This window comes from Dipodomys spectabilis, unplaced genomic scaffold (genome assembly GCF_019054845.1).
Source record: "Dipodomys spectabilis isolate Male_0828 unplaced genomic scaffold, ASM1905484v1 ptg000067l, whole genome shotgun sequence".
NCBI lineage: Eukaryota > Metazoa > Chordata > Mammalia > Rodentia > Heteromyidae > Dipodomys > Dipodomys spectabilis.
The window spans coordinates 2,472,027-2,496,094 of NW_024870744.1; the positions used below are offsets into that span (position 1 = coordinate 2,472,027).

Here is a 24,068-nt window from a genome sequence, read left to right on the forward strand (position 1 = left end):
TCCTCAACACCACATAAGCAGAAAAAGCTGGAAGTGGTGCTGTGCTCAAGTGGTGTAGAGCACTAGCCTTGAGCTGAAGAGCTGAGGAACAGCACCCAGGCCCAGAGTTCAGGACCCCACAACCAACCAAAAAATAAAATAAAAAGTCTCAGAGATGTCACTGCCCAGTCTGGATTTGAATGTTAATTCTCAGATCTCAGCCTTCTGAATAGATGGGATTACAGGGGTGAGCCACCAGCCCCAGGTATATTTTAAAGCACAGTTCAATCCCTCCAGGAAACCCTTCACAGTAGACTCCCACTACTCAAGGACACTGGATTACTGTACACTAACTGGTGTACAAGGCATGGCTTTGGCTCCTGCCTTTCCCTCTAGCCTCATCCCCACTAAATTCCCTGGCTCCCCAGCTTTCACCTTCCTCCCTCGCTCCAGATCATATTGCACCTTAAATTCTCACTAGAATGCTTCCCTCACATCCACCCCTCAGGCTTTCAGGCCCAGAAACTGTAGTCTAGTTAGTTCCATGCCAGTCTCTACTGGGGATCAAACCCACATGCTAGGCCAGGGCTAGGAAAGGGCTCTACCACTGGGCTACACTCTCAGCAACTAGTTTCTTTTATAAATGTCTGATCATCTCTTTCAGGTTGAAGGTTTTACACTTATTAGTGAGTTGTGTTTATTTGATTACTGCTCATCTCCTAGCTACACCCTGAGTGCCCTAAAGGCAGGAGCTTTGCCAGTATACTTTACTACTGCATCCATAGCACCAGAACAAGATGCCACATGAACATGCAATATATAGCTGTTGAGTGAATGACGTCCAAGACATCGAAGGGGTAGCAGAATAGCGAGTTGATAGCTCAGTACAGAACTTTCTGGGTTGTAAAAAGATTTAGGGGTCACTTATAATTCAAGTAGATGAGCGAATGGATTCGCTGAAGGCAGATTTGTACCTAATGCAAAATAAAAAGTAACGTGGAGCCGGGCGTGGTGGCTCACGCCTGTAATCCTAGCTGCTCAGGTGGCTGAGATCTGAGGATCACGACTCAAAGCCAGCCCAGGTAGGAAAGTTCTCGAGGCTCTTATCTCCATTAACCACCAAAAACTGAGAAACGGAGCTGTGGCTGAAGTGAGTGCCAACCTGGAGCGAAAAAGCTCGGGTACAGCGCCCAGGCCCCGAATTCAAGCTCTAGGACCGGCAAAAACCTCAAGTGGCAAGTTAAGTTGCAAAGATGCTGGGGCTTCCACCCGCGCAGCTGAGGTCCGGGACACGTAGCCTCGCACCCTGCACCTCCAAGTCAAGTCTTCCAAAGACTGAGTGAGTTCAACTCCGCCCTGTCGACGCCCTCCAGGCTTTCTTCCAATAGCAAAGCAGCTGGATTTTTCAGGCACCGCCTCTTCCGCCAGAGTCGCCGGGAGGGAACCGGAAATGGGCGGGCATACCGGAAGTGGAGGGCATTTCCTGTTAGCTCGGCTTCCTCAACATGGCGGCGCCCTTGTCGGTGGAGGTGGAGTTCGGGTGAGTCACTGAGCTGGGGCGCTGTGGGGATGGGCTGAAGTGTTCGGACGCAAAAGTCCCCTCTCGCCTTGGGGCCTGACATGAACGAATTGCCGAGGTTTCCGGCCCAGCGCTGAGCTACGCCGCCCTCCTGGAGCGTGAGAGGCTCCGTCTCCCTTGGCGACGAGGCCGTATGTTCAGGAATAGAGGCGCACGCACCGGGTGCATAGCGGTCCCCTGTGTGCCGTGGACTCGGAATGCGTGACAGTTACCAGGTGGCTTCCCTCCGGTTTTTGCCAGTCTCATTTGGGATCCGCGCCGTCTGTCTGGCATGTAGGCTTCTGGAAGAAAGTCTTTTTTTTTTTTTTCCCTTCTTTGGGTCCGGTCATGGGGCCTGAACTCTGGGCCTGGGCGCTGTCCCTCAGCTCTTCAGCTCAAGGCTAGTGCTCTACCACTTAAGCCACAGTGCAACTTCCGGCTTTTTTCTTTTTTGCTTATGTGGTGCTGAGGAATCGAACCCAGGGCCTCATGCATGCAAGGCAAGCGCTCTACCACTGAGCCACCCTCCCAGCCCCTGGAAGGAAGTCTTTTCAACCCCTGATCTCTTTCTTGAGGAAGCAGATACCTGCTTAGACGTTTCTTAGGCCCTTGTTTTTCATAGGATGTGTAGCCAAGATGGGACTTTCCTAGAATTGGGGGACTTTATGTAGACATGAGCCTCTTTGAAGACAGTAAACTTGTTGAGAGCCTCCTCCATATCTAGAGTCCAATGGCGATAAGGAGAGAAAATACACAAGATGCAAAGTACAGGAATAGGACACATAAGAACGGCGGAGTAGGATGAAAATTTCAAGCCACTGTATGTCCCGCAACAAACAGGTTTTTCTTGGTTTCAATATATTTTTTTCTTTTTCTTCCCTTTTTTTTCTTTTGTCGGTTGTGGGTCTTGAACTCTGGGCTTGGGCGCTGTCCCTCAGCTCTTCAGCTCAAGGTGAGCCCTCTACTGCTTGAGCCACAGCACCACTTCCATTTTCTAGTGGTTTATTGGAGGTAAGAGTCTCACAGAGTTTCCTGCCCAGGCTGGCTTTGAACCATGATCCTCAGATCTCAGCCTCCTATGTAGCTAGGATTACAGGTGTCTGGCCAATTTCAATATTTTCAAAAGAGCCAGGTGCATGTGGCTCATGCCTGTATCCCTAGCTATTTAGTAGGCTGAGATTTGAGGATCTCAGGTCCAAGCCAGTCTGGGCAGAAAAGTTAAAAAAAAAAAAAATCCAATTAACCACTAAAAAGCTGGAAGTAGAGCTGTGGCTCAAGTGGTAGAGAGGTAGCCTTGAGTAAAAAAATTCAGTGATGGTGACCAGGTCCTGAGTTCAAGCCTCAGTAGCAGCGCACGCACGCGTGCGTGCGCACGCACGAGCACACACACACACACGTCTGGAATGAGAGCCTTAAACCTCTGTTCAAATGCCTTTTCTCCTATTGGATGCCCCTAGTTTCTTTCATGTTTTCCCTTCATTGGGTAGTTCATTCACCAGTCATTTATTGAGTGCCTACCATGTGCCAGGCAATGAGCCAGACACCGAGGATACAAAGATAAATAGCACTCTGTCCATGCCCTACAGTATTCAGCATTTCTGTCTCTTAGAAGCGGGCAGTCTCATGAATGTTAAGTACATTTTAATTGATGATATTGTCTGGTTGCTTGGATCCAATTAGAACCACATTGGTCTGGCCTCCTGACTATTTTACCTCTCTGACCCTTGGTCTAGCTATACCGCCTGAGCCTGTGGATAATAGGAGGATCCCCGCTGTCTTGACAGGCCTCAGCAGAGCTGAAAAGATCTACAGACTGCCAGTGTTAGTGTTTATCCACAGCAAACTTGTCTTTCACTCTCACTGAGTCAGACATAGTATCTATTCACCAAAGATGTCTTCTGTTTGCCAAACACTGTACTGGCAACAGTGGGGAAATCATAAGGTAAACCAGACCCTTGCCTTACAGACTTTATAGACCAATGTAATTATGCCTTTCTAACTTCAGCCTCTCAGCCCCCAGAGGCCATAGCTGGTTCCAGCAAGCAGGACAAAATCCACTTTTTATCTGTCCACCTCTCTCCGGTTATCCATATCACAATGACTCCTGCAACTTGCAGCTTTATGGTGAGCGAAGCTGCCGAAGGTGTTCGCCTTTCTCTCTGTCCTTCCACATTTATACTTCTGGTCTTTCATTTCCTACATTTCTTAGCACCCACGCTTCACCTTTCACTCTGAACCTGAGCAGATTTCCATTCCCCATCATTTTCCTCTTGTTTCCCGGAATAGTTTCTCACCCCCTCCCCTCCTTGCACCTACTGATCCTAGAAGAATCTGGAGACTCTTGTCGCTAACTCCTGAGTAGATATAGTCTTCTATGTTCCACTAGCTCTGCCATGCCCTATAGGAGACCTTCTGAACCTTTCTCTCTTCAAGAAACAGTTCTGCCGTCTTTTGGCATGTCTCTTGAACTGATATATTTTTAGGTTAAAGTTGTCCAGGTTATAAAGGCCTAGCTGTCAAATTTCCTTTTCCCCCTTTTCAAGTTGGAGTTTGGTAAAGGATTGGCTTACTGTTGGGGAAAGAGAAGAAATGAGAGAAATGGACATTTTTGTTCATTAGGCAAATACTTAAGTACCTCCAATATGCCAGGCCCTGTTTTAAGCAGAGTTTATATTCCAGTAGGTAGAGGGAAAATAAGTATGAATGTATGTATAGAGATAGATAATTTTTTTTAAAAAGATGACAATACATGAGAAAAGGTGGCAGTATAGTAATATCTATACTTGTTCCTGGTATCTGCAAGTATATCTGCTAAGAATTGGGAGATGGGGAAAGATGATGATATCTTAGTTGAGTTTGAATGGCAAAACCTGTAAATGTACAAAGATCTGCCATTGGGTCTCTGGGTCCAAAACAGGCCTATTGTCTGCCTCCCTACCTAATTACTCCTGAGGCTGGGCGTGTACATTCCCTGAGTCCAGATGTGTTGACAGAGATGCCAGCCCCTCCCTTGGAGCCCATTTTTGGAGCCAGACTGGTTCTCTCTTCATCCGCTTCCAAAAGGAAACGCAGACGTGTCCTCTGAGCCTGGCACCGCCAGCCTTAGCCACTCTTGGTTGTTTGCTTGGGTCCCAGTGCCTCCAGTTCCCATCCCTCTGACCCCCAAGTCCTGAGCCCCCTGCCTATCACCCTCCCCCACCCCAGCTGCTTCATGTGCCAACCCCTACCCAGGAGAAAATGAGGCTCTTGGAAGGGGATAAATGGAGGCTCTGTGAGGGTTTGCAGCTGAAATGGCCCCGTGCACAGCCACAGATGGGCCTCTGCTCCCCCTCCACATTTCTGCATCAACAAAGCATGACCTTGTTTGGATGACAGTCTCCCATGTTTCCCCCATGACAATGTTTGCCTTGCCTGTGCCTCCCAGCGGGCCTCAGGACATCACTGTTCTGGAATTGGGAGAGGGTGGTGGGGTAGCAGGCATCACATCCATCAGAGGTCTGTGAAGGCCTTCTCAGTTCAGACCAACCTGAAGTCTGTTATGGGAATCGGGAGACCCAAAGAGGGAGGCTGTGTGGGACACTGAAAGAGCCCTGCTGTGTCTCGGCTTCCGCTGGCCAGGTGCTGGGATGCAGTGATGAGACAGAGTCTGCCCTCAAGGGGCTTTCTGACCTTTGAGAAGTCTCCTTTCACTTTCCAGACAAGGCTGCTGGTACTGAGCAGGAACAGTTTTCTTCTGAATCCCAGTGCAGCCACTTTTTGTCTGAACTTGGACAAGTCAACCTCTAGGCCTCTGTCTGCTTCTCCATGAAGCAAAGTTAATAATGTCTGCCTCACACCCTTTGCTGGGATAGCCTGAGGAAGAGAGGAAGAACACCTTAGAAATGTCACCGTGATGTGAAAAGTGTTCTTAGTCAGTGCTGAGCACAGAGGCCTCTACACCGTCAGTGCTGTGGTGTGCCTACCAGGCCAGCAGCAAGGAGCAGGGAAAGGAGTGTTTCCAGCCCTGCTTGGCCAGAGGAAACCTTAAAATGCAAAGGTCTCATAAGGGCTTCTCAGCGTCTTTTCAAATGGAAGAGCAAAGCTTGGGAAGCTAGATCACATGGACATGGTCTGGCTGGCAGGCCAGCCAGTGCTCACGTGGATTCTGATGTCACTAAAGCCCTAGTTCAGCAGCTGCATGCTGAGCCGCCTGTCAAAAAAGCAGGAGTAAAGCTAGGCACTGGTGGCTTACCCCTGTAATCGTAGCTACTCAGGAGGCTGAGATCCGAAAATCTTGGTTCAAAGCCAGCAGGAAAGTCCTTAGCACTCTTATCTCCAGTTAAGCACCTGAAAATGTGAGTGGCACTATGACTCAAAGTGGTAGAGTGCTAGCCTTGAGTGAAAAATACTCAGGGACAGCATCCAGGCCCTGAGTTCAAGCCAACTCCCCCCCCCCCCCAAAAAAAAAAAAAAAAGGAGTAAAAATGAGAGGCTACAAATTTGAGTGCTTGAGTATGAGTAAAAAAGTTATTCTAGCTGGGCGCCAGTGGCTCATGCCTATAATCCTAGCTACTTAGGAGACTGAGATCTGAGGATGGGGTTTCAAAACCAGCCCGGGCAGGAAAGTCCATGAGACTCTTATCTCCAATAAACCACTAGAAAACCAGAAGTGTCGCTGTGGCTCAAGTGGTAGAGCGCTTGCTTTGAGCTGAAGAGCGCAGGGACAGCACCCAAGCCCAGAGTTCAAGCCCCACGACCGATCAAAAAAAAAAAAAGAAAAAAAGTTATTCTACTAGTGACCCCCCCCCCCCCCCCCGCCTTTTCTTTCTTTCTTTTTTCTTTTTTTTTGGCTGGTTGCCGGCTTTTTCTTCTTATGTGGTGCTAGGGAATCAAACCCAGGGCCTCATGCATGCAAGGCAAGCGCTCTACCACTGCACCACCTTCCCAGCTCCTACAGTGACCCTTCTTTATCACATCAAGAAGTCACATTTGAGACTTAGTCATTGGTAACCAACACCTGGTTCCCAGTTTTTGTTTTTTGTTTTTTTTTTTTGTCGGTCATGGAGCTTGAACTTTGGGCTCAGGCACTGTCCCTGTGCTCTTCAGTTCAAGGCTAGTGCTCTACCGCTTGAGCCATAGTACCACTTCCGGTTTTCTAGTGGTTTATTGGAGATAAGACTCTCTCACAGACTTTACTGCCTGGCTGGCTTTGCACAGTGATTCTCAAATCTCAGCCTCCGGAGTAGCTAGTATTACAGGTGTGAGCCACTGGCACCCAGCCTCCCAGAGTTTTTTTTTTTTTTTTGTCGGTCGTGGGGCTTGAACTCTGGGCCTGGGCGCTGTCCCTCAGCTCTTCAGCTCAAGGCGAGCGCTCTACCACTTGAGCTACAGCGCCACTTCCGGTTTTCTAGTGGTTTATTGGAGATAGGAGTCTCACGGTCTTTCCTGCCCGGGCTGGCTTTGAACCGCGATCCTCAGATCTCAGCCTCCTGAGTAGCTAGGATTACAGGCGTGAGCCACCAGCGCCCAGCCTCCCAGAGTATTTTTGAACCTTGGCATCTCTGGGATATTTTTGTTTTGTTTTGTTTTCCTCCAGCCATGTTCTCAGTTTCAGTTTCTACCTCCTGTTTGTAGGAGCTCACCCAATTGTCTCTCTGGCCTTCCTTTGCAGAGGTGGTGCTGAGCTCCTGTTTGATGGAATAAAGAAGCATCAAGTCACCTTGCCTGGGCGGGAGGAGCCCTGTGAGTATCAACTTTCTAAGCTCTTCCTGGGGGTCATTTGGCATGCCTGGGTCTGATGGCTCACTCAGCCCTGTTGAAGTGAGAATGAGTTAAGATTTCTCTGGCCAATAGAGAAGGAAAGGAAAAAGGCACCAGAATGTTCTTCCTTGTCCTCAGCCAGCTTGTGGAAGGGAGATGGGGTAGCTCAGTCTTTCTGTGGTGGTTTTCTGCTTGGACTCGTTAGAACCTTAGACTGCCTTGCCTTTGTTGTTGTTGGTGGTGGTGGTGGTGGTGGTGGTAGTTGTGGGTCTTGAACTTTGGGCCTGGGTGCTGTCCCTCAGCTCTTCAGCTCAAGGCTAGTGCTCTACCACTTAAGCCACAGCACCACTTCTGGTTTCTGTTCGTTAATTGGAGATAAGAGTCTCATGGACTTTCCTGCCCGGGTTGGCTTTGAAACACATTCCTCAGATCTCAACCTCCTGAGTAGTTAGGATTACAGGTGTGAGCCACCAGCACCTGGCCTGCCATGCCTTTCTGAGCTTTAGTTTTCTCATTGGTGAAGCAGAGAAGTCATCCAGTTGCTCAGGATTAAAGGAAGCAAGTTAACTGTGTGCTTCTGTGGTTATAATGTGGCAGCAGGAAAGATTTTTATGCAGGTTGGCAACTATTGCTGAGAATGAAGTAAATAGACCATGACAATGGGCTCTTGTTACCAAAGGAAGATTTAACTTTTTTTTTTTTCTTGCACTGATCCTGGGGCTTGAACTCAGGGCTTAGGTGCTGTCCCTGAACCAAAAAACTCAGGGATAGCACCCAAGTAAGCCACAGCTCTACTGGCTTTTTGGTGATTAACTGGAGACAAGAGGCTCACAGGCTTTACTACCTGTGCAGACTTCAAACTATTCCTCAGATCTCAGCTTCCTGAGTAGCTAGAATTCCAGGCATGAGACACTGGCATCCAGCAACTTTTTGTTTCCTTTGGAACTAGGGCTCATGCGTGTGAGGCATGCACATTACCACTCAATTACACACCCACCCCATAGGAAGATTTAGATAGATTAAAAAAATGGAGTCCACAAAAGGTGACAAGTACCTGTAGTCCTGGCTGCTTGGGAAGTTGCAGTAGGAAGATAGCCTGAGCCTAGGAGTTCAAGAGTATTCTGGACAACATAGCAAGATCTTGTCTCAAACTCAAAGCAAAACAAAACAAAACAAAAAAAAAACATGGGTTTTAGGATTGGGGGGTATGGCTCAGTGGCCAGAGGCCTGCCTGCTTTGCACAAGGCCCTGGGTTCAAATTCTGAGCACTACCAAAAAACAAAGTCCTAGCAGAAAGATTTGAAGAGGGAGGTTGACTTAAGAGAAAATAATGGGCCGGGTGCTGGTGGCTCACGCCTGTAATCCTAGCTATTCAGGAGGCTGAGATCTGAGGATCGTGGTTCAAAGCCAGCCCGGGCAGGAGAGACCATGAGACTCCTACTCCTATCTCCAATAAACCACCAGAAAACTGGAAGTGGCACTGTAGCTCAAGTGGTTGAGTGCTCACTTTGAGCTGAAGAGCTGAGGTACAGCGCCCAGGCCCAGAGTTCAAGCCCCACAACCAACCAAAAAAAAAAAAAAAGAGAAAATAATGGGCTTTTTTTTTCTTTGTTTATTCAAATATTTATTTAACTTTATTTTTCCTGAATAAATACATATTGAGCAACCCCTGTATGGCGGCCGATGATGTCCAGTTGTTTAGGAAACAAGCACAAACTAGCAGAGCCAGGCCCCACCTTCAAATGAGTTTATAGAGTCAACTCTGAGATCTGTCAGGGTGGCCATCAACACAGCCTCAGCAGGGGCTGGTTATGGTTGACTGACAAGGTCTTTTATAGCACTAGCAGTGAGTCCTAGTCCGAGGAGAATTGTTGGGAGGGGAGCCCACTCTCCCTCCCTGTGGCTGAGATCCTTATGAGGAGAAGAGGGCATCAATCTTGTGAGCAGGCAGAGGAGCGGTTCCTAGAGATAGTAGAAAACAGTTAAGTGAGACTTGGCAAGATTCTGCTGTAGTGGACACATTATTTGCTAGAAATTGATCAATTATGATTTTCCAAATTTACTGGCTGCCATAGCCATCTCTGGCCCTCCCTTGTCATGGAACACTGCCATACTCTTAGGTCAAGGAGACACTTGCTGAGGAGCAGGGTACTGCCTGTCTTGTACTAGGGATAGACAAGGTGCCTGGGGTAAAACATCGGGATAGTGGGATTGTGCCTTCCTCTTCCTGAGGTAAGACTCATGGGTAAGAAAGGAAGTTTGGCAGATGGCCATGTAGCCTTGGCAGCCTTGGGAAAAAACAAGGGATCTCAGATAAGAACCCTTTCTCAGAGAGGTCATATCCCAGCCAGACACCATAGCTACTCAGGAGGCTAAGATCTGAGAATCATCGTGCAAAGCCAACTTGGGCAGGAAAGTCCATGAGACCCTTGTCTCCAGTTAACTACTCAAAAATCCTAGAAGTGGGGCTGTGGCTCAAGTGGTCTAGTGCTAGCCAGCCCTGAGCAAAAAAACTCAGAGTCAGTGTCTAGGCCCCTGAATTCAAGCCCCAGGAACACACACACACACACACATACACACACACACACACACACACACACACACACACAATTAGAATTCAAGCCCCAGGAACACACACACACACACACACACAATTAGAATTCAAGCCCCAGGAACACACACACACACACATACACATACACACACACAATTAGCCAGCCCTGAGCAAAAAAACTCAGAGTCAGTGTCTAGGCCCCTGAATTCAAGCCCCAGGAAAACACACACACACACACACACACACACACACACACACACACACACAGAATTAGCCAGCCCTGAGCAAAAAAACTCAGAGTCTAAGCCCCAGGAAAACACACACACACACACACACACACACACACACACAGACAGAATTAGCCAGCCCTGAGCAAAAAAACTCAGAGTCAGTGTCTAGGCCCCTGAATTCAAGCCCCAGGAAAACACACACACACACACACACACACACACACACACACAGAATTAAAGCCCCAGGAACACACACACACAGAATTCAAGCCCCAGGAACACACACACACACACATACACACACACACACACACACACACACACACACACACGATGAAGTCCCAAAGACCTTGCCTGGAAGTTGCATTCAAATATTACAAGTTACACACACACACACACACACACAAGATGAAGTCCCAAAGACCTTGCCTGGAAGATGCATTCAAATATTACGTTATGAGTTATTTCCCCATAAGTTTGCTTTTTTATGTGTCAATTTTTATAAGTCTAGCTTCCTGTCATTTATTTATTAAGTACCCAGCCAGTGCCAGGTACAGTGGAATGACTTATTCTTTCATGCAGTTGACAGTATTTTTTTTTTTTTTTGAGTGTCTTAAGAAAAAGCCTTTTTATTAGCATACACTAGTTGCACAAGGGAGGTTTCATTGTGACATTTCCACACAATGTAAACAATGTGTCAAGCTCAGCCCTCCATCACTGAGTGCTTCTTTGTACCAATCTCTGTACTTGTTGCTGGGGATTCAGTGGTTCACACAACCAATGTGTGGTTGTTGCTGCACTGGAGTTAACTGTGATAGACAATAAACGAGGAAACAGATAAATGGATAATTGTATCATTACAAACGGTAATGATTGGCAGGAAAACGAAGGGGGACTTTGAATGGGACTAATGTTAAGGTGAGGGGATAAAGAGTGATACAGGTAAGCATCTCAGAGAGAGCAGAAGCGCAGTGCTAAACCTCTGCTGAGCACTTGTGAAGTCCCCAATGGTGAAGGGGCCTTGGGTAGATGAAGAACTGAAGGAAGGTCAGGATCAAAGGGGCACAGGGGTTTGGAATGGTGAGCAAAGCCTCCAGTTGGTTATACAAGTAATTGCCACAAATTTCTAGGACATAGCTATGAATGTTTCCATTTTGAAAAGTGAAAATCAGGCAAGGGATGTAGCTCAGTGGTAAAGCACTTGCCCTGAAAGTATGAAACTCTAGGTTCTATCCCCAGCACTACACAATCAGTCTAAAACACAAGCTGTCAGGGTCTCACTCGAGGTCATTGAGTTTGTGTTCTTTTTTTTTGTTGTTTTTGTTTTTTTGGGTCCAGTCGTGAGGCCTGAACTCTGGGCCTGGGCGCTGTCCCTCAGCTCTTCAGCTCAAGGCTAGTGCTCTACCACTTGAGCCACAGCGCCACTCCCGGCTTTTTTCTTTTTGCTTATGTGGTGTTGAGGAATCGAACCCAGGGCCTCAGGCATGCAGCGCAAGCGCTCTACCACTGAGCTGAGCCACCTTTCCAGCCCCTTGTGTTCATTTGTTTTGGTGCTGGGCTTGTTTTGGTGCCAGTGCTGGGCTTGTGCTTTTTTTTTTTTTTTTTTTTGTCAGTTGTGGGGTCTTGAGCTCTGGGCCTGGGCTCTGTCCCTCAGCTCTTCAGCTTAAGGCTAGTGCTCTGTCACTTGAGCCATAACATACCACTTCTGGTTTCCTGAGTGGTTTATTGGAGGTAAGAGTCTCACAGACTTTTCCTTCCCAAGGCTGGCTTTGAACCTTGATCCTCAGATCTCAGCCTCCCGAGTAGCTAGGATTGCAGACGTGAGCCAGTTGGGCTTGTGCTCTTCTTCTGCTTTTTTCTGCTCATGGCTCTACCACTTGAGCCACACCAGTTCTAGCTGTTTAATTGGAGATGAGTCTGTCAGGTTTGTTTGCCTGGGCTGTCTTCAAACACTTCTCAGATCTTAGCCTCTGAATAGCCAAGATTACAGGTATGAGCCACCAGCACCTGTCTTAAGTCAGACAGTTTTGTTTTTTTTTTTGTCGGTCGTGGGGCTTGAACTCTGGGCCTGGGCGTTGTCCCTCAGCTCTTCAGCTCAAGGCGAGCGCTCTACCACTTGAGCTACAGCGACACTTCCGGTTTTCTGGTGGTTTATTGGAGATAGGAGTCTCACAGTCTCTCCTGCCCGGGCTGGCTTTGAACCGCGATCCTCAGATCTCAGCCTCCTGAGTAGCTAGGATTACAGGTGTGAGCCACCAGCACCCGGCTAGTCAGACAGTTTTTTAAATAGCAGCCCTGGCAATCACACTGAGATATCAGGGTTTCCTGTGTCCTGCCATTGTGCTACTAATCCAGCATTGTTTGTCCCAGGAGGCTTCTCACATCACCCTGGCATCTTGTACTCATTACTCATTTTCCAGGGTTTTTTGTTTGTTTGTTTGTTTGTTTTGGGGTCCAGTCATGGGGCCTGAACTCTGGGCCTGGGCGCTGTCCCTCAGCTCTTCAGCTCAAGGCTAGCACTCTACCACTTGAGCCACAGCACGACTTCGGGCTTTTTTCTGTTTGCTTATGTGGTGCTGAGGAATTGCACCCTCATGCATGCAAGGCAAGTGCTCTACTACTGAGCTACCTTCTCAGCCCTTTTTTTTTTTTTTAATGTTTTGTGAGTCATGGGGCTTGAACTCAGGGCCTGGGCATTGTCCCTCAGCTCTTCAGCTCTGCCATTTGAGCCACAGTGCCACTTCCAGTTTTCTGGTGGTTTATTGGAAATAAGAGTCTCATGGACTTTGTTGCCCAGGCTGGCTTTGAACAGCGATCCTCAGATCTCAGCCTCCTGAGTATCTCAGCCTCCTTAGTAGCTAGGATTACAGGTGAGCCACTGGTACCTGGCTAATTATTTTCCAGTTTTTACACTTGTGTTCATTCATTTCTTGCCTTCAACAGCTACCTAGTTCAGTTTTCCTAATGACTCCAGTAGATAGAGTTATGAAGGAAACCAAACCTCAGAGAGAGCCAGAAAGAGGCAAAGAGCAGATGGGAGAATGAGAACTGTCTAGAACCAGAGTAGGGAAACAAGAGTAGGACTTACTGAAGTTTCTGACTCTTCATCCTGCAACCACTGCATAGGAGGAGGATAAAGGCTTTTTCCCTTTGGCATGGAAGGGTACCAGATAGAAGGCAAGATGTCCCTCTTTTGCTTAGTTTTTGTGTCCTTGGCTTTGTATCTCCTATTTCCCATTTATGTCCTACCATACCTAGAGGTATAAGTCACAGCAGCCTAGAGGTGTTGGCCGCTGTCAGCTTCATCCTGGCACATGAACGCAACTGCTGCTGGAAATGTCCTACTCTCCCTAAACCCATGCCTAGATCTTTCATGTGGGCAGCTTTCCCAGTCCAGGAGTTTACCACCTCAGCTGAAATGGCAGCAGTCATAAAATTATGGATAGTAACTGGGTACAATGACACATGTCTATAATCCTGCACTAGAGAATTTCTAGAGTTTAAGTTAGCTTAAGCTACAAATGAGAGAAACTACGTCACAAACAAATAGACAAACAACAACAAACAAAAGATTATGGATTATGATGACAAATTTCACAAACATAAGGACCCGTGGAGTTCGGGCTGGAAAAGAGAGCTGCCAACTTAGTCAGCAGAATAGGATGGGTGAGGCCAGAGGGCAAACCTACAAAGGGGAAGGCTGGCAGTATTTAGTTGAGATCAGTGATTTTCTGCCAGCTTGGGTTTTCCCATCTGTAGAATGGGAAATTCTTTATCTATTTGATATCTCCAGTTTTGGAAAAACAACAACAACAAAAAAACAAATTGCTCCAGCCACCTTAGGCTATTTTGGTTATAGGGAGCCGGCTTGTTTGTTTGTTTTTTGGTGCTGGTCCTGGAGGTTAAACTCAGGGCCTAGGTGCTGTCCCTGAGCATTTTCACTCAAAGCTGACACTACCATTTTAGCCACAGCACCGCTTCTGGGTTTTTCAGTATTTTGAATTGAGAATCTTACTGACTTTCCTACCCTAACTGGCTTCACTAGATCCTCAGATCTCAGCCTCCTGAGTAGCTAGGATTACAGGTGTGAGTCACTGGCGACCAGATGGGAGCTGGGTTTTATGACTTGAGGATCCCTCCAGCCTGCCCTAGGAGGAGACTGTGTGCCTCACCCTTCCCGGTCCCTTTTCACTCCATCGCCATGGCGCCCCCTCTTCCTGCGCCAGTGACATTAAAGGGTTGCTGGTGAGGGAGGGCTGGAGTCCAGTGGAGTTCCTGGGCTCTTTAAACTGCTTAGCATGCATTTCACAGCCTCTCTGGGGCCAGCTGTTCCTTTCTCTGTTCTTGGGCCTGTTTGCTGATCCTTTCCCCACCTCCTTCTCTCCCCCCTCCCCAACTTCCCAGTCCCTGTGCAAAATTGCTTTTGAAAAGATCCACTTTCTGCTTAATTAAACAATGAGGAGCGTCCCCACGCACATCTGTAAACCTCCTTCTGAGGCCAGTTTAGCCCACAAACTGCTCCATTCTTACCCCATTCACTTGTAAATGGAGCCTGGGAGGTTCCCTCCACCCTCTTGCTCCTTCACTCCCCCTTGCCAGCTCTTTCTTCTCTCTTTCAACCTGGCCTGGGGTGGGAGCCCAGAAGAGTCCCATCTTGGAGCTTGGTGGACTCCGTAGGGAACCAGGCAGTTTAACTTACAGAAGTGTGTGTGTGTGTGTGTGTGTGTGTACGTGTGTACGCGCGCGTGTGTGCATGCACACCTGTCCTGGGGCTTGAACTCAAGGCCTAGGTACTGTCCTTGGGCATTTTTGCCCCAGGCTATCTATCGCTCTATCACTTGAACCACAGCTCTACTTCCAACTTTTTGGTAGTCAATTGGAGATGAGACTTTCTTGCCCAGGCTGACTTTCACCCATGATCCTCAGATTGGAGTGTGAATTGACTGCCTCCCCAAGACCACCTAGCCCACTGCATAGGCTTTCTGGCTTGAGAGTCAGACTTTATAAACCACCACAGGACAGCAGGCACTCCTACCTGCTCTACATCATCAGGCTAGGTCCTGAGGCCTCCTGATCTGGAGACTGTGTCAGGGGGGTCCCTCTCCTTCCCTGGTGCTGTGGGCATGGCTGGCCAGCATTCGTAACCCAGGAAGATGCTTCTTTCACCTGGGGTACCCCAGGAGCATGGACCACTCACTGCTATCTTAGAATCTCAACATCTGAATGCCACCGTAGCATGTTTCCGCTCAGGATACTTGAGACAAGATGGTTGCCTGCGCCTAGGGATTCAAGGTCAGCCTGGGCAATATAGTGAGACTCTGTCTTGATTGGGGAGTCTCAGTCATGGAGTTTAAACTCAGGGCCTCAACTCTTCAGCTCAAGGCTAGTGCCCTACCACTTGAGCCACAACACCATTACCATTTCTGATGGTTTATTGGACATAAGAGTCTCGTGGACTTTCTTGCCTGGGCTGGCTTTGAACTGCGATCCTCAGATCTCAGCCTCCTGAGTAGCTAGGATTACAGGCATGAGCCACCATCTACCACTTTTGAGCCACAGTTTCACTTCAGTTCTTAGGTGGTTAATTGGAGATGAGTCCACTAACTTTCTTGCCCAGGGTAGCCTCAAATGCCAATCCTTCAGAGCTCAGCCTCCTGAGTAGCTAGGATGACAGGCTTGGGCCACCAGTGCCTGGCTTCAAAATTTTGTTTTAAAAAAAGGAAGATTAGCTGGGCGACAGTGGCTCATGCCTGTAATCCTAGCTACTCAGGAGGCTGAGATCTGAGGATCGCGGTTCAAAGCCAACCCGGGCAGGAAAGTCCGTGAAACTCTTATCTCCAATATACCACCAGAAAACCAGAAGTGGCTCTGTATGTAGCTCAAGTGGTAGAGCACTAGCCTTGAGCTGAAGAGCTGAGGGACAGCGCTCAGGCCAGAGTGGCCTATGACCGACCAAAAAAAAAAAAAGAAAAGATAAAAAAAAGGGGACTGAGAATTTGGCTCAGTGGTAGAGCGCTTGCCTTGCATGCCTGAGGCCCTGGGTTCAATTCTTCAGCACCACATAGCAAAAAGAAAAAAGCCGGAAGTAGCGCTGTGGCTCAAGTGGTAGAGCGCTAGCCTTGAGCTGAAGAGCTGAGGGACAGCGCCCAGGCCTAGAGTTCAGGCCCCATGACCGGACCCCAAAAAAAAAGAAAAGAAAAAAAAAAAGATCAGGTCCTCTTCTCCACTTTCTGATTCTTATTCCCTCTAGTGTTTGACAGGAAAGTTCTGGATCCCACAGAAAACCCCAACCTGCCTCCACAGTGATTAATGATATGCCCCCTTTTCCAAAGCTTGGGTGCCAGACCAGTGCCAGAGTGTAAAGAAGCCCAGAGCATTGGGAAGTGCAGAGGAGACAGCTTCTGTCCCTAGATCCTGGAATAATTACAACATTAATTTTGCCAGGCATAGCCCTGTATTGGATCATCATTTTATACTGTCTTCAACAACTACATAAGGCAATCTGATCACCCCATATTCTCCCCCCCACCACCACCACCACATGCTTGCTGTGGTTCTGAAATTTTCTTTTATGAGATCCTCTAACTAGGAAGTGATGGAATCCAATTCAAGACCAAGACTGTCCAACTCTGTCCAACTTTGTAGGCCATGGTCCTAACCCAGTTCTTCATGCTGCAGTTGTCCATGTCTTGAGGATATGAAGGCCACAGCCTTATACCCCACTACAGGAATTCCATCTGCTTGAGCCAGATGTTGCTTTGTATTTCAAGGGAGAGAAAATGGGATCATGGCTTGAGGATTACACTCTGTTATTACCACTGAGGTTCAAAGCAGGGAAACAGCAGAACCCCTTCTCATGCTGCAAGGCTTTTCTGTTTCCTTAGCTTTTCTGTTCTTTCTTTCTCTTTCTTTCTTTCTTTCTTTCTTTCTTTCTTTCTTTCTTTCTTTCTTTCTTTCTTTCTTTCTTTCTTTCTTTCTTTCTTCCTTTCTTTCTTGTTCTGGGGCTTGAACTCTGGGCCTGGGCGCTGTCCCTCAGCTCTTCAGCTCAAGGCCAGCGCTCTACCACTTGAGCCACAGTGCCACTTCCAGTTTTCTGGTGGTTAATTGGAGATAAGAGTCTCATGGAGGGGCTGGGAAGGTGGCTCAGTGGTAGAGCGCTTGCCTTGCATGCTCAAGGCCCTGGGTTCGATTCCTCAGCACCACATAAGCAAAAAGGGACAGTGCCCAGGCCCAGAGTTCAGGCCACATGACCAGACCCCCCCCAAAAAAAAAAAAAGTCTCATGGCCTTTCCTGCCCGGGCTGGCTTTGAAATGAGATCCTCAGATCTCAGCCTCCTGAGTCGCCAGGATTACAGGTGTGAGCCACCAGCGCCTGGCTGTTCTTGCTATCTTTTTTTTTTGTCAGTCGTGGGGCCTGAGTGCTGTCCCTGAGCTCTACCACTTGAACCACAGCGCCACTTCCGGCTCTTTCTGTTTATGTGGTGCTGAGGAATTGAACCCAGGAGGCCTGCATGTAAGGCAAGCACTCTACCACTAAGCCACCTTCCCAGCCCTGTTCTTGCTCTCTTAAACCCACAAGTTTCACCCTGACTCAGTCTTTCCATATGCGCTTCCTTCTGTCTCTAATGCCTCCCACTCACACCCCATTCATCCTTCAAACCCTTGGAAAGGCCTTTCTTGGTCCCAGATAAGATAGCATTTTTTTTTTTACAACCACTTCAGTAAGTATTGTCTTTCCTACTGCTCTTAGTTCTGTGAGAGTAGACTGAGTCTATCTTGCTTGTCACCATTTCCCTAGTGCTTGGTACAGAGTAGTTGCTCAGTAAGTATTTGTCTTCTGAATGGTTGCATGGGCTCCAGGGAAGGAGACCACCTTCAGTAAGAGCAAGAAGGGTAGTAGGACACTAGTAGGACACAGAAGGTGAAAGTGAGATCTCCCAGCCCCCTCTATCTCAGAGCCATCCCCAAGCCACCAGCCCCTGACTCTGCTTAACCCTTCCTTCTCCCCTGGGCGCCTTTGGAAGCAGACCATCTGGCTTAGCGCCTATTTGCATATTGTCTGGGCCTCAGTAAGCCAAGCAAGATGTCCCTGGGGGGGGGGGGGCGGGGGGTTCAGGCCAGTCCTAGTGGCCCTTGCTGGCTGTGAAGGGAGCCATGAGTTCTACCTCTCCCCACCCCCAAATCCTGGCATGGGGGAACAATACGGGTGGTGATGCAGTAGCCTCACCATGGTAACAGGCTATCAAAAATGTGAACAGGGCTGGGGTGGGGGCGGGCTGCAGAGGAGGGAGTGACCTCCGCAAATAGGAGCATGATGATAAATGAGCCAGCGCCAGGCCACAGACTCATCCCCCTACCCACCCTCTGGGACTCCATGATGGCGCCATCACGTGGATGACCCTGACATGACCACTCGCCCTCCCCCCACCCAAGCCTATCCTGAGTGAAATAGAAGTACCTGCCCTCGTTTTGGAGGGAGCTAGGACAGTTCACCAGCTGAGTCCCGATTCTGTACTGGCGTCCCAGCCTGTGGTCTTGGGCTAGGCCCTGGCCAGCCTCTCTCACTGCACGCAGACACACCCCCGCCCGCCACAGCCCGCTGATGGATGTGTCAGACCCTGGCGGTTCTATCGAGCGGCTACAAGATGTATGGGCTGGCGGCCCACCAGACAGTGCCAAGATGGAGGCCAAGGGGAAGCCTCTTGAACCTAAACCTCAGGAGGAGCCCCTCTAGGAGTCTGAGCTGAACTACAGCTAATAGAGGCAGCAGGGGGAGAGGAGTAAGGCTCCCTGTCTGCTTTGTTTAACTTGAGGAGTTGAAATTGGAAGGTGGCAGCCGCAGTCCATGGATGCTTTGCCCGTGGCTCTGTGCTCTGCTGGCCTACAATGCAAGGATGTTGGCAGCCTTCCTGCCTCCACAGGGTGACACACAGGCCAGGAAGAAAGCCTTCAAACCCTGTCTGAGGCTGGGTATGTGTGCATGCTGCAAGGTAGACACATACTCCAACAAGGCACAACCTCCCCAAGTCCAGACAGCCCATCCCTTCCCTTTATTCTAGAACTCTGGACTCTAGGCTAAGCAGCACAGGCTGAGCCCTAGGCTGTAACTTTCTCTGATGGGACTGGCCCCCTGCTGGCTTGTCAAAGGCTACCTGTCTCCCTGGGGCCTTTGTTGTCTCCAGAGAACAGAACCTTGCGCAGCCTCTGGAGAATGGTCCATTGAGTGAAGATGCCTGACAAAAAAATGTACAGAGCAGGGTGGTTGTGTGTGGGAGCCTGTCACCCCTCCTTGAGAAAGAAGAGGTGACCTTGGGGACAGGTGCCTATGAGCCACTACCTAATGTACAAAAAGACTGGTAGCTATTCCAGAACCCCCGTTGTTGCTGGTCAGCTGAGCCAGAGAGGTCCTTTAAACCCCAAACAGCTCACGTCTTCAAGGTGGCCACCCCCAGTCCACAGGGATCTGGAAATGGGCAGTACGGGAGCGGTGATTCGTCAGTGTCCCTGGCTAGCAAAGGGTCCTTCTCTCCCTCTGTTTGAGGAAATTAACTGATGTTATCAGCCCTGCAATTGTTTTTCTCCCCTTACAAAGCGAAATATATGCAGCCCCCTCCAAGAGCACAGGCAAGGCCTCTCCAGCTAGGCTGGCAGGAGAGATAAAAGTGGGAGTAGCTCATTGGGGTTCTCAGCAGCCTATGACAGCCTCAGTCCAGCCATGTTTGTGTGTATGTATGGGTGTATGCACGGGCATGCACGCGTATGTGTGCTCACACACACAGGTGTGTGAGTGCTTGCACTGGGGATTGAACCCAGAGCCTCCCACATGCTAGGCAGGTACTTTTTGTCTTTTGAGCCACCTCCAGCCATCCCAGTCCTTCAGATGTGATAGTTCCCCGGCTTATTGTTTGCCCAAATCCCTTCCTATCGGGTGGGGGAGCCTTTTTTCTGCTAAGGGAAGACAATATTTGGATTGTTTTTGTTATTGTTTTTGTTGGTCGTGGGGCTTGAACTCTGGGCTTGGGTGCTGTCCCTCAGCTCTTCAGCTCAAGGCGAGTGCTCTACTGCTTGAGCCACAGCGCCATTTCCAGTTTTCTAGTGGTTTATTGGAGATAAGAGTCTCACAGACTTTTCTGCCCGGTCTGGCTTTGAAATGAGATCCTCAGATCTCAGCCTCCTGAGTAGCTAGGATTACAGGCTTGAGCCACTGGCACCCGGCAATTTATTTGGATGTTTATAATGGCATTCTCAAGCCATACAGAAATTTTAATATAGGCAGATGGACCACAGGCAGCCAATAAGTGTCTGTTCCCTTGAGGATAGTCTATATGGGGCCTGATGGCCTGACATTTGCTACCTCTGTATAAAAGCCGATGTCTGTGATCTTCAGCAGTACCAGGGGCCACTGTCTCTCAAAACTTCTAGAAGGTGATTGGCCTCTCTTAACTCGTTTCCCACCTTGGGATCCCTTGGGTCTAAAAGAGGCCCTTGGAGCTCATTCACTTTCTTCTAGGCTGGGCAAGGCTTTGGGGGCCAAGATCCACTTAGGTTTGACTTTAATTTGTTCTGTGCCTTCTTCTCCAGGGGACATCCGGAACCTCCTTGTCTGGATCAAGAAGAATCTGCTGAAAGAGCAGCCAGAGCTGTTCCTCCTGGGAGACAGCGTGTGAGTGCCTGTTCCCCTTGTCTGAGGTCTACTTTCAGGTTTTTCTTTGCCATATTGCACCGTTAGAGGTTTATTAAAAGCCCAGAAGAAAGGGACCTGATGAGTCTGTGGAAGTATAGTCAAGTAATTTGTGTCTCTGGGCCTCTAGAAAATACCAAGACAGAGATGCCTCCCAGGGTTCTCCAACCCCGTCTCTATTAGGACAGTGCTGTCCCTGCGCCTTTGTGGAGTGACAGACACGTGCTGTATCTGTGCTGTCTGGTAGGGGACTGTTGAGCTCTTTGCTAGTGTGACTGAGGGAGGAAATATTTGGTTTTATTTAAGTAGCCACATGTGGCTAGTAGATAACTGCATGGAAGAACCAGGCCTAGGATTCCAGTGTGCGGCTGGTTGCAGGACATGTACTCAGGCTCTTCCACAGTCTCCAGTAGAAGCACAAAGTTCCTTCAACTGCCCCAGCCCAGCCTCCTAGCATAGACCCAGCTTCCACGTGCCATAGGGCTCCTGGGAAGCACAGGCCACCAAGGCCTTAGGGGTGGGGGCTGCCATCCACCCTGTGCTCAGACCTGGTGTGGTGGTCCCAGGGGCAACCTGTGAGGACAGCAGGGCTCCCTGGGCCATTGCCAGCAGGAGCCAGGCTAAGCTGCCTTCCATAGGCTTCGTTGCTTTTCAGCATTCCATGGCTCAGTGACTGGCCAGCCATCCCCGGCCCAGAAGCCAAAGTTCTAGTTTCAGGGTCTAAGAGTAAGATTAGACCTTGGGCTTTTCTACCACTTATTGAGACAAATAGGGAAGCAAGTAAGTCCTGGACTCATCGCCTCTCATGAGCCCTTAGTCAGAACTGTGGGAAGGCACTGAACTTGCCCCCATTATCTGAGGCCCAGGGACTTCAAATGACTTGCCCAGGGTCTCATGATGGAGCTCTTTTTGCTTTGTTTCCCTCTTGCCCCAAAGCCCATGACTGACCTGGTTTCCTGCACCTGCAGTCTAGGGCCTCAACTTCCTAGGAAATCTTTCACCAGATCTTAGGAGGCAAGGCTCCCGCCACACTCTGCAACGCAGCCCAGCACTCAGCCTCCTTCCTTCCCCACCCTGCTCCTCACCACCATCTTTCCCACAGGCGGCCAGGAATTCTGGTGCTGATTAACGATGCCGACTGGGAACTTCTGGTCAGTACCTCAAGGGACACCCCTCCCAGACCCTGCCCCTGCCCTCCTTGCCTCACTGGAAAAGCCTGGGGCCTCTCATTAGGCCCAGATAGGGTGGCTGGAAAACCTTTCTGCGCTGCTCTGGGCCCTAAACTGAGACTACTCACATCTCCCATTGCAAGTGGGGAGGGACGGCTACGGAAGGCGTGGGGCACACTTTCTCTCTCATATACACACTCTCTCGCGCTCTCTGCCCCCCCCCCCCCCGTTTCTTCCTCCCCTTACTCTCCCCCTCTGGGAGTCAATGTGTAGAGGCCCTGTTTTTCTGGTGGAGTCTCTTTTCTCTCCCAGAGCAGCCAGCTCTCCCTACAGCCACTCTAACACATGGGGGAAAAAAGCTAGGGCCCTACCCTGATGCCCTCTGCTCCTCTCTCCTGACCCAGGGGGAGCTGGACTACCAGCTACAGGACCAGGACAGCGTCCTCTTCATCTCCACGCTGCATGGCGGCTGAGGGCCCCTCTCAGCTTGGGCACCCTTGTGAGGGAAGAACCAAACAACCACACATCCCCTTGGCCCCCACTTCCAGGCCTCCTGTCCCCCCTTCGCTTCTTTCCTCCCTGTATCCCCTGATCTCCCTCCAGGCAGGGAAAAGAGGCCAGGTGCTAAAATGAGCTCTTCTCTGCAGGGCACGCGATTGAGCAGGGGGGGACAGGCAGCCCTGAGCCCAGCCGTCTTCTGGCAGCTGCGGTGGGGGAGGGCACCCCTCTGGTGTGTCAGGAGTGGAGGGGGCCTTCCACCCAGGTGACTCAGCTGCCTTCCACTTTATGTCTTAATTGAAGTGCTGAGTGACTGCGGACAAGGCACCCCTGCTCCTGGGCCGTCTTCATAGGGAAGATGAATGGACTAGAATAACTGATAGCAGGCCCTACCCTTCTCAAAGATTGGAAGAGTCTTCGCCTCAGTTTCCCCATCTGGACAGCAGAGGGCCCTGCCTGTCCCCCACTGATATCATTATGGAACCCCAGCTGGGGTTCCCTATTCAGTGTTGACCCTCTCCCCACACCCAGCAGCTGCTCTCCCAGCCACACCCCTCCTCCTGCTCTCCTCCAGCCCTTGATCCTGACTGGCACTCTCCCCCCCCCCAAGCCAGATGGGCTCCTGAGACCTTCCCTAGGCTGCCTACAACTGGGTACAGAGGAGGAGGAAGTAGCCTAACTTTGGAATGACCAATAGAAGCCCAGGGGTTGGTACACCTCAGTTTCTTCTTCCACAACAACTGTTTATAGTCTCTCAAGCCTGGGGGAGGGACTTGACAGCGTAAATGTAGACTTGATCTTCCCACTTCCTAAAGAAAGCAGGGTGGGAGCAAATAGGCCCTCTCTGGGCGGCAAAGTGGTTTGCCCTTCCTTCCTCTATCTCTTCTGCAAATTTGGGGGCCTCAGTGCCCACAGCAGCTGTCCTTGGGCAAATAAAAGACTAGGTTGTTTACTAGCCTTTCTTGGAGCTTCATCCTTAGAAACGAATGGTACCCTATATTTACGCAGCCACGGGCACCTGGGCTCTGGCACATTCTGTCACTCAGAGCCTGGGGTTCTCTGAGCTGCCCTTCACCCAAAAGGCTAAAATGCAGACTACCCTTACAAAGAGAGTAGTGGGTACAGACTCAGGCTGGCTGGTCTGGGTCCCCGGACACATCCCCACCAGTCTGTCCAAGGCTAGACTGTATCCTGCCAGCTATTATCCCAACACCCAGAACAGGTCTGGCATAGATAAGACTTCTCAGCCTTCTTTTCCTTCTGGGACCTGGAGAAAAGAGCTTTACTGAAGAGAGAGATCTCAGAAGAATTAGGATGCTAACACCATCCTGCCCTAAATGTTGCTCTCCATAAAAGTCAGTCATTTAAGATGGAGTTTCTCACCCTTTGAAGACAGAAGTACCAAATCATGTCACAGGAGTGTTTGGAAGGGGTGCACACTGGTTCTCTTAGCGGGCAAATGACCCCTGGCCATGAGCTTCTCCCCAGCACTGCTGCAGTGGAGTCCCTTTGGGCATGTGTGGATAGTAGCAGCCATGTTGGGGTTATCGGTAAGGACCCAGCTGGGTGCAAATTAAAGCCAGTGCTGGGTCTAAGCGCTGTCCAGAGAGGCTATAAGACCAGGCCCTCACTCGGTGTGGAGTGGGTCTCTGTATTAGGG

The 24,068-nt window shown here is 49.6% G+C and overlaps 1 protein-coding gene across 1 annotated transcript; it reads left to right on the plus strand.

Annotated features, from left to right (window-relative positions):
• The first annotated feature begins 1,413 nt into the window (after positions 1–1,413).
• Positions 1,414–23,363, plus strand: Urm1 (ubiquitin related modifier 1). The gene is made up of 5 exons (XM_042681200.1): positions 1,414–1,519; positions 7,188–7,258; positions 20,642–20,723; positions 21,844–21,892; positions 22,315–23,363. Exons 1-5 carry the CDS (start codon positions 1,485–1,487, stop codon positions 22,381–22,383), a joined length of 306 nt encoding a protein of 101 aa, XP_042537134.1. The 5' UTR covers positions 1,414–1,484; the 3' UTR covers positions 22,384–23,363.
• Positions 23,364–24,068: the final 705 nt, after the last annotated feature.

Bases quoted from the DNA above. Each gene is read 5' to 3' on its own strand.
- Urm1 (XM_042681200.1), top strand. From the start codon at position 1,485: ATGGCGGCGCCCTTGTCGGTGGAGGTGGAGTTCGG. The intron at 7,259-20,641 runs GTGAGTATCAAC...CTTCTTCTCCAG, and splicing joins GCCTGGGCGGGAGGAGCCCT to GGGACATCCGGAACCTCCTT. The intron at 21,893-22,314 runs GTCAGTACCTCA...CTCCTGACCCAG, and splicing joins ATGCCGACTGGGAACTTCTG to GGGGAGCTGGACTACCAGCT.